We start from the raw sequence: 10,599 nt of genomic DNA, 5'->3' as shown, positions 1-10,599 counted from the left end.
AGAAAATCCGTATTTATCTTAGGGGATTGATAATAGACTTGCCATAACAATAAATATTAAGGAAGAGTGTCGGCGAAGAGAGAGTAGCCAAAGGGACCATCACAAATGCAGTGTGCAGTAAATATTTGAGTAGATTTGGTGGGAAGGAGAGTGAACTTATGACAACTGAGAGGAGCTGAAGTTAAGCATATTCACATTTCTTGAGTAGAATCAAACTTCTTGTGGATAGAGTCATATCTTTTACGTTTGCAAGTGCAGGAGCTAAATAAGGAAAATGTATTGAATTACACATACAATCGGAATCAGCTATAATGAGGATGCAGCAAAACGCTGAGAAAACTGATTATACAATAAGCCACATCACAGCACAAAAAGAGAAAAGAGAAAAAAGCATAGACCACAAAGGTCTACTTCAAATATCCTAAACTCTATACATTTTTTTGTGGTTTATAGATACAAGAATCCTCCCCTTTACATACCTTACTATTATAATGATCGTCAATACAAATCAAATCACCATATCCTCTTACCACTCATTGGTTATCCTCCTAGTCATCTTTTAGTCATTCACAAACTTCACTCATCTAAGCAAAATCAGACTATGATCTCAAATTGCAATGTTGAGTTAAGCATCAACAAACAAACAGTGTTTTTGCTTTTTACCCTCTGCCATGGGTGGTGTCAAGCCCTTCAGTTCTGCTGCGCACAATTCTGTGAAACACCTCCCTCACTTGGCGTTCCATAGGGTCCAATCCATCTTTCAAGGCTTCACAAACCCTTGAAACATCTTGCACTCTCTGCCTAACCTCTTCTCCCGTCTTCTCACTCAAAGGAAACTGCACAGAATCAGCCAACTCATTGATCACTCTAGCACACTTCTCAATCTGGTGAATCTCCTTCAGCAACCCAGAGGTGTTCTTCCTCTCCCTCTTCTTTGACTCCTCCACGATCCGCTCGTGCAGCGCCACCACCGGAGCCGCCCACAGGTACTGCCTCGGCACAGAGAAATGGATCCCCAGACCGCGGTCCTGGCAGGGAATTGCGGCCACAAGTGCCCACATAACAAACACCAGAATAGAACTCATTGTGTAAATAGGCAATGCAAGGCCATTGGTGGCAACAAGATCATTAGCCTTAGGGGGGGACAAGTTGTTCCCAATGGCTTGGAGCTGCCTAGCAGCAGACCAATTCCTTGACACACTCCAAGAAAGTGACCTAAAATGCCCAAAGGAATTATGCTGATTATTGCTATGGTGATGATCCCTTGAGCCATTGTTGTTTCTACCAAAGGACCTGTTCCTATGTGCTAAAGAACCACTGGAGTTGGACTCCTTATCATCAAGCATTCCAATGGCCAAGTCAACAAGCGCCTTCTTGGCGCGGCGAAATTGGCCTTCACCAATGCTCCTCTTCTGATCCAATGCACAGATAACAATCTCCAGCAGCTTCTGCCACTGCCTAATCTGCTCAATCCCATCACGGATTGCGTTGCACACATCAAGTGCCTTCACACCCCTTTCAAAAAACTCACCCACCATGCGATCCAGGGGAGGGTGCTTCAACACCTGAGCCCTGTGGTTGTGGAAAATCACTCTGAACTCCTCTTGGCAACACAGAAACGAATCCAGCAGCTTCCTAACCCATGAAAGAGAGAGCAATTCCCCGCTTTCAACTGAAGATAGTTCCAGGAACCGCTCAGTCACATGCTTCTGAAACAAATCAAGCTCTTGCTCCAAGCTCGAACCCTCCATGGAGTGAACCTGAACCCCACGAAGATTAAGAACAGAACCTTGAAATTCTGCCGTAGTACGCATCCTCAAACTCAAGGTTTCAAACAACAGTTATAGTTTCGTCACGATCCTGGGTATTGCGAGAAATTGTGAACAAATGCGACCGATTTAATCACAATTACAGTTATAGTAATTCCAAAAACCTTTAAGTTGCAGACACAATCACGATCGGCAAGTTTTTCATAACCTTGCTCACCCACACAGGAAGATCACAGACCCAGTTCTCAAATAACAAATTGAATCGGAAAGTATGGCACTTTCTCTCCAAGTTGAAAGCTTTAGTGAGAGATAATGGAATTGAACTCCCCAGGAACGAGAAATTCCACTGCAAAAAGGGGAAAGTGCAGAACTTCGAATTGGGGAAACCCAGAAACGAAATTCGATTAGGATGGGGACCCAGATGGGAAGGGAAGAGTAGATTGAGAATGTGGGAAAAAGTGAGAAACTTGGGAGAGGAATGAGACAAAGGAGCGGAAGGAAGAAGCAAGGAAATTGGATGAGGGTTCTGAACTCAGATGAAAGGGTTTATATATTGGGGATAATCGGAATTTGGACCGCGTTTAATGGTTGTTAGAAAATTAAACAAAAAAATCGAAAATTCTTAAGAGAAAATAAAAGAAAATGATTTGGTTAAAAGCGAGGAAGTGAAAATTTCATTAACTTTGATTTTTGGTTATTAGCGGACCTTAAGGTTGTGTGGAGGCCAAGGTTTGGCATGCCGTACACACGTTTGGGACACGCGGCCAATATATCATACCAAGGATTCATCGCTTCAATTCTAAATCCAATTTAATTAATGTTAGATTAAAATAATAATTAAGACCAAGTTATACTTGTTACCAATATAGCAACTAAATTATAATAATAATATGATAGTAATAATAATTAGTATACCAATTTCTTAATGATAAATTGTACTCTTTTTACTTTTTATAATTTAAGTTACTTTCTTCTAATGTCACGGATTACCTTAGCTCTTTAATATGCACTATAATTAACCAATTTTTATTATGATATAACCTACAAATTTATTTTAATGATTTCATGTTGGGGTTCTCTCACATTTTTTCTCATTTGGAGTCTTAGCAAATTGTACCTTTTTATGAATTTGGAATGGAATCTTGGATTAATTACATTGGCAAAAATTCAATCATTATCTAATTAACTAAATTTAGTTACTTCAAAATTATTTTAAATTTCAATTATATTTAACTTTCTATTTAAAGTTAGGTATTTACTGCACTCAATTTTATATTAAAATACTAATCTAATTTCACACCACATGTTTTTTAGGCCACATGAATCTCTTTTTATTCTTCTCCCCATCCATTATATATACTTTGAAATGTAATCTAATCCAAAATTAATTTAATTTTTTGTTATTTCTTAATTATTTTTACTCATCTTGCTCATCTTTCTATTTTAAGAAAATACCAAATAAACTATATAAAAAATCAATTATTTATATAATAAATAAAAAAAGTAATATAATGTAAGTAGTATAAATTAAATAATATTCATCTTTTAGTTTTAATTCATACTTATTTTTTATTAAATTAAATAAAAATAATTAATTTTAACTTTTTTATATCAATTAAACTTATTACTAATTCTTTATTTATTTTCACTCACTTTCCATTTTTTTCACTTTCTCTTCAATTCAAATAAAAAATAAAGATAAAAAAAGAAGGATAAAGTTACCATATATTAATGAGTATTTGAATTGATTTTAGTTGAAAAGACAAAGTTTCGATAAGACTCTTCATTTCATAAATGCGTGGTTCAAAAATCGCATTCATTTATTTAATGAAAAAATATTGATATGACCCTAACGCCGTAACGGTTTATTGGTCAATCCTTTTATTTCGATGCACGTTATTTTGACATTTTCTTTCTGTTGATATTATCAATTTCTTTTCTATTCAGTATTCTTTTACTAGGTTATAAATATATAATATTATTTTTAATTTTATCTATAAGACTTAATATTGATATATAGTTTTATGTCTCATAATTCATTTTAAATAATTGAGATTGTTTCTATAAAAAAAGGGAGAAAAATCACTCACCGCACCTTATTATTACTATCTATTATAAATGAGAAACAAAAAATATACTAAGAGATCAGAAAAAGAAAGTTGAAAGAAGAAAAATATATAGAAAATATGTATATATTATATTTACATAAGAAAAGTATTTATACAGATAAGTAAAATATTTTTTATTGAAAAATGAAAAATTTAACGTATCTAAGAGAACAATATTACCTTATATATGTCTTTAATAACTTGTCTTAAGATAAGTTTCATTAGTTTAAAATTAGTGTGGAGAGAAAAGTTATTAGTGCAAGAAAATGAAGAGAAAAAAATATTTTATTTGACAAGAAAGAAATATATCACTTTTGGAATTCATGTATTTTACTTTTCGATTAAATATATGAAAAAGAAGTTAAAAAAATAAAATGAACTGATATTTTTTTAATATTGCACTTCTCTCATCTTTTTGTAATGAATATATAATCTTCTAATTGTATAATTATTAAATTTTATTTATTTATTATTTTTAAAATAATAAATTTTCTTTATTTTTTTTATCTTTTCTTCTTTCTTTTTCCTTTATCGTGCTTTCTTTCATTCTTTTTCCTTACAATAAGATAATTAGCAAATGATAAATATGTAAACAATGATAATATATTTTAATTCGTTGTATTATTTTCGTTGTCACACTAAAAAAAATTGAATTCATTTTTTAAAAAATTTGAAATGTTTCTTTTAATTTAGAAAATATTAAACTTAATTACGTCATAAAGTCACCAAGTACGTGAGATTCCATTATTAACATCACATCACCTATATGTTATTTATCCTTTTATATCTTTTATTTTTATAAAATCAATTGAATTAATCAACTTTAATAATGTTCTTTTACTCTTCACCAATTTTTTATTTGCGTTCTCTTTAATTGAATTTTCACAACTTTATCTTTTAGAAAAATAACACTTAAAGAAAATAAGATATTGTATTGGTAGTATCCACACAACTATATCATAATTCAATACTCATTAGTCAATTGAAACTATCAAAATCATTATGTCTAAACATGATTAATGAGATTAATCAACGATCAAGTACTAGATAATACACCCTTAAGTAATACACTCTTAAGTATGACCAAAATTTCTTAATTCAACCCAATAATAAAAGCCCCATAATAATTATATAGACACACATTCTAAAATTCAGGTGTGTCATTATACAATACTGAAAGTACCGAGCGTCCAATATCAAATTCTCATTTAAACGTCAGAATGTATTTTGTAAATATCATCCGAATCTGAAATTCGTGAAAAAAAAAACAGAAAAAAAAAACTCGTTCGGAGAGGAATAAGATAATAAAGCCTCACAATTTTAATCTTTAAAAAAAGTTTTAACACTTAAAGATGAAATTTTTGTAACACTTTTTTTATTTTGTATAATATTAGAAATTTTACATCCGTTATACTAAGATAATTTTATAAGTAATCAGAAATCTTACCATAATAAACTAATTTTGTAAATTAGGTTATATTTAAATTTTATTATTTTAATATGATATAGAATTACAAAGAACATTCTAAATTAAACTTATTGATGTCATCTATTATCGGACTTCCTCAATTTTTTTAGTATAAATCGATTACACAATTTTTATATTTAATATTTTTTATATAAAAAATATGAATTTATAATATAAAAATATAGATAAACCTTATTATTAAGTTGGGTTTTGTGATGTTAAAGTTAAATGTAAATTTTACCACCTTAATAAAAAAATATTTTTTTAATATACAAATGAGGAAAATATTTTGTACTTGAGAGCTTCATTCATACAGCGCAACAGTGGCAGTAACGAAAATATGACGAAATGGTGATGGGGCTGTGTGTTCAGAAGTTGGGGAACCGTGGTGCATGCATCACCACGTGGAGAGTGGGTCACATTGTTAAACGTCACTGTCAGGTGACTCAATCAGTAATAGAATGGGACTAGGTCTACGTTGGCATGGCGCGTGGGAAGGACGACCCCTGAGCCTCGCGTGGTGTGGGTAAGTTTCTAGAAAAAGGATGACGATGACGTGTGATGCTAATATTCCTTGGTCACCAACTCATTAATATCTCCTTCATCAGTTGCCTATTTCTATTTCTAATATTCAAATTTTCATTTATTATAAGAATAAATTAACTTTTTTTTATCATTATATTTTTTTAATTTCGTTTTACTATTTTAAATGGTCCGACTTTGAATTTTTTAAAATAAAATAATGTAATTATTTTTATATTATAACAATAAATAACATAAATAATGAATGATTAACGTTGCACCATAAATTTTATAGAAAAACCATATTAACTTATTTCTAAAAAATAAAAAACATTTAAAATAGTAAAGATGAAATTGAAAACATAATCCTAATATTTGAATCAATAAGCTTATTTAACCAAATTAATTATATATTTTATTAATCACATGCATATGTAAAGAAAGATAAAACATCTATACTTGGTTTGGTTCGAATGATATTCAACTTTTTAAACAAGATTTTGAAAAAAAAAAAAAAATACTTTCATGTTAGGTTTTGTTATTCAACTTGACATATCAGTTAGGTAGACTGACACCTCAAGTAATAACTATGATTCATATAAAAAAATATTATTAAATATATATATATATAAATATTTAAATATGGGAAGACTAAATTAAAATTCATGTTAATAAAAACGATACATAGGTATATTCATAAATAATTCTAAGATTATACTAGATAATCCTACAATGGGAAAATCCCGCAATATTTGTTAAAGGAGTAGTAGAACATAAAATTAATAAAACAACCTGAATCAACCGTCCAAGAAGTATAATAAGTATAGTAGAATAAAACTGTTTAATTTCAAACCAAAGAGACGAGGATTTATAAATCATTCTAAACTCATATTTTGATGTAAGAACCCGGGCTTTCAAGAGCAAAGAGCATGTTGTTATAAATAAATTTTCAAACAAACTTAAGAAGATATGCATTATTTTCATGACGAAGATTAATAATCTTCAAACCTCCATTATCAAGAGGAGAACAAATCGTATTCTTTTTTGAGAATATCACCCGTCCAAATAAAATTTCGACATCATTGCTCAAATTGGTTAAGAAGTGAAATAGATTATTTATACCTATTAAAGCTATAAGTTAGAAATTCAGTAATTAAATTAAAAAAATATTAAGAGAATATTATTTTAATAAAAATAGGTAATCAATTTTTTTCTAAAATATTAATAATCAGCTTTATTTTAACACCAACAGTAGTAAAAAAAAAGTAAATGGTATTTTGATTTTTTTTTTTTTTTATAAGATCTTCATATTCTAGTGTTGCATAAAATACTTTATGTCTTTGTTTTTTATGTGAATAAAATTGTGTTAAACCAATACTTTTCTTTTTCTAATTTAATTTAATTTTTTAGTAAACAATATTGGAAATATTGTTCCTTTGTTGCTAAACCTTTTTCTTAGTATATTAATAGTTTTTTATGATTTATATATTTTCAGTATTTTATAATTCCAATTTATTGCATTTACACTATAATTGGTTTTCAAGATGTGGTCCACAAATTTATTCCTCTATAAACCTAATTCGTCTTCTTCCAATGTTACCAAAACAAGTTATAGAAAATAACTATTAATTATTTATCTTTTTCTTAAAGAATCTATCTTTAAAAAATATCTTTTATGAGGTATTTAAAAAGCATAAATATATGATAATTTATTTAGAACAATTACTTAACCAAATCCATTTTTCACAATTGAACAGAATTTCACAAAATTATTTCAAGCTCAAACAACACCATGAATTAAATAACTTTTTTTCATGTTTAAGAAGGTTAGATAATTATGAATGATATGATATTTAATTTTTATGATTTTAATTAAATTATACATAATTCTCTGAAAGAGACTCTAACTTTTAACTTATTATGATTGACATCTTATCTTCATAATCATTAATTTCTGAGAAAGTGAGAAGAGAACTGAAAAAGACAATATAAACTGAAATAAAAAGAAGAAGAATATCCTCACAAATACAATAATTTGAGGAAGAAAATCTGAATCAAAAATATTCAGAAAAGACTTGTTTGTTTTATTCTCTTTTGCTTAATAAGAAAAGCAACATTGAGATTTTTAATCAATTACACCTTCACGTGTGTTCTAGATTCCTCTTCCCTAGGGTTTTAAAATGTTAAACTCAGTTCTTACAGTTTGTGCCTTTTTTTTACTCAGAATTTATAAATTCACTCTTGGGCAGTGTGATTTAATTCCTCTATGAATTAATATAACTGTACGTGTTTTCTACGAGTAACAAAATAATACTTTAAAAACTTGGCATAAAACTAAAATAAACTTATGTGTAATAAAGCATTTTATACAATTTTTAGATTTTATTTTTAATTTAAAAACATGGTTTTATTTAACTCAAACGACAAAATCAACATTAAAAAACAGAAAATAAAACTTTATAACTCTTAAAATTGTATATAAATCTTAATAAATATATAATAAAAAAAATTTATAATTAAATAATTCAAAAAACTATTAAAATAACAATATTAAAAATTAAAATATAATTATATAAAAAATTAGAATTATCGATATATCATTATCCTTTTACTAATTATAAAAAACAACTAATTTTGGCTCAAACACTAACACTAAAATGTTAAAGAAAACATTAACACTAAAATGTAAAGAATAGTTCATTTTCTTCCTAGTAACGAAATTTTAAATGAAAAAAAAATATTAAATAAAAATTAATTTAAAAAATAATAATTAATTATTATATAGATTAAATTATATATTATTTTATAAATTAAAAAATTATTAATATCTAAAATAAATTTTATTATTAGTGAAAATTAATAAATTAATTTCTAAATTAGTATTTAATTATTTATTAAATTTTAATTATTAATTTTAAAATTTAAATTATTTATAGTTAAAATTTTGATAGTTAATTAAATACTAATTTATAAATATTAATTTATAATTTTTTTTAATAATAAAAAATATTTCAAATATCTATAATTTTTTTAGTTTATAAAATAATATATAAATTTTTAAATTAATTTTTATTTAATTATTGTTTGTTTTCTAGTAAATCATGAATGAGAGAAGGAGACTCGTTGCACTACTATTTAATAACAAAAAATACTTAATTTATTAATTTTTATGATAATTATTTTTAGAGTTTAAGTGTGTAAATTTTATAATGTACTTACACCTCTCTGTTTTCAAATTTCAATATATATGACAAAATGTATTCACTGGCATATGGCTGGCATACCAACAAACTGTAGATAAGAAACTCATCCCATTTTTCTACAACACAAAATCTCAAAACCCAAAAGTTAAATTAAAATCCTTAATTAGAAAGAGAAAGCAAAATGTGAGTGATTATTTGTTAGTTAGTAATAATTATGTTTTTTAAAGTATGTAAGTACATGTTTATTTTTAGAGTGTAAATGAAAAATACTATATTCCAGGCAAACCACATTTAAAATATTTATATTTTCAAAGAAATTAGTCTTCAATAATTGATTAGAGGATATTGTTAATATAATAAGAAGGAAAACAAAGAATTTAATGTCAAAAAATTATAATCAATATTTAATGATTAGGTAAGTAATATAGATAATGATGATAAACCATCAAACATTATCCTTTAGATTAAGCACAAAGCATATGTGTGATGTAGCTTTGATTAACCATCAAAGATTTTGGAATGAATTTTTTTATTCAATTATTTGATGGTAGGTGTTAATCATATGACATGTCATCTTTATCTTTGCCCACACACAATTCAGAGGATGACCTTAATATTTTTCAGAGAAATAATATGTATACACCCATTTTATGGTGTATAATGAAAACAAAAGAGATATAAAAAAGAAAAAGAATAAAAATATAAGTATAATATGTGATGTTATTAAAATTATAATAGAGAATGAAAATAAAAAAGGAAGAGAAAGTTTGTGTATCTTAGAGTATTTTTCAAACTTTTAAGTAGATTTTAAAGCAAATGGCTAAACATGTTTAAAATAGATAATGCTCCTTTGTTTTTTTTAAAATTTATATTAGAGATTAAATTAATTTATAATATATAAGTGATTGTAATTTTCAAGTAAATCTTGGAAGAATGATTAAAATGTAAATTTAATTTTTAATATGATATCAAAATTTTCTAATAAGATTTGTTAGGTATGATGTGTTATTAGATATCACGTTGTTATTTGTTCCTGCTAGGGAGATGAGACCTAGAGAACTATTGAAGTCTTCTTCTCCTTCCTTCGGTCGGTCGGGTGATTGGATGGTGAGCGGGGATTCTTCTCGTCCTCCTGTTTCTCCTTCGGCACTCGGCCTCGGGTGAACACTGGATGGTGGGGTACCTGCGAAGGCACTCCGACGCTCAAGTTAGTAAAGCGGGTGGTCAGTTCTCAGGTAGGTGAACAGTAATAAATGACATACCTTACTCCTTGGGATGCGTGCTATTTATATTATTCTGATTGGCCTACCTTGTTGGGCCCGTTTATCGAGATGGATACCGCTTAGGGTTGCATTACCTAATTCTTAATGATAGATTAACTTCACTGATCTTGGTTTGAGCGTTAGGGTCGCCCGTCGGCCAAGTCATCATGGTATGGGCCGGCCACCGGCCAAATTCCAGTGGTCTCGATCGTCTCGGCCAAGTCTTCTAAGGTCTCGGCCAAGTGGGTCATCGGCCTCGTCATCCAA

The 10,599-nt window shown here is 28.2% G+C and overlaps 1 protein-coding gene across 1 annotated transcript; it reads right to left on the bottom strand.

Annotated features, from left to right (window-relative positions):
- Positions 1-262: 262 nt before the first annotated feature.
- LOC137837488 (protein ROH1D-like) lies at positions 263-2,443 on the bottom strand. The gene has a single exon (XM_068646492.1). It carries the CDS (start codon positions 1,812-1,814, stop codon positions 660-662), a length of 1,155 nt encoding a protein of 384 aa, XP_068502593.1. The 5' UTR covers positions 1,815-2,443; the 3' UTR covers positions 263-659.
- Between the last annotated feature and the right edge of the window lie 8,156 nt (positions 2,444-10,599).

This window comes from Phaseolus vulgaris, chromosome 4 (assembly GCF_000499845.2).
Source record: "Phaseolus vulgaris cultivar G19833 chromosome 4, P. vulgaris v2.0, whole genome shotgun sequence".
Taxonomy (NCBI): Eukaryota; Viridiplantae; Streptophyta; class Magnoliopsida; order Fabales; family Fabaceae; genus Phaseolus; species Phaseolus vulgaris.
Note: the sequence above shows the minus strand (reverse complement) of the source record. Positions and strands in the feature narration are given on the sequence as shown.

Coding starts and splice junctions, on each gene's coding strand:
- LOC137837488 (XM_068646492.1), bottom strand. CDS start 1,814: ATGCGTACTACGGCAGAATTTCAAGGTTCTGTTCTTAATCTTCGTGGG.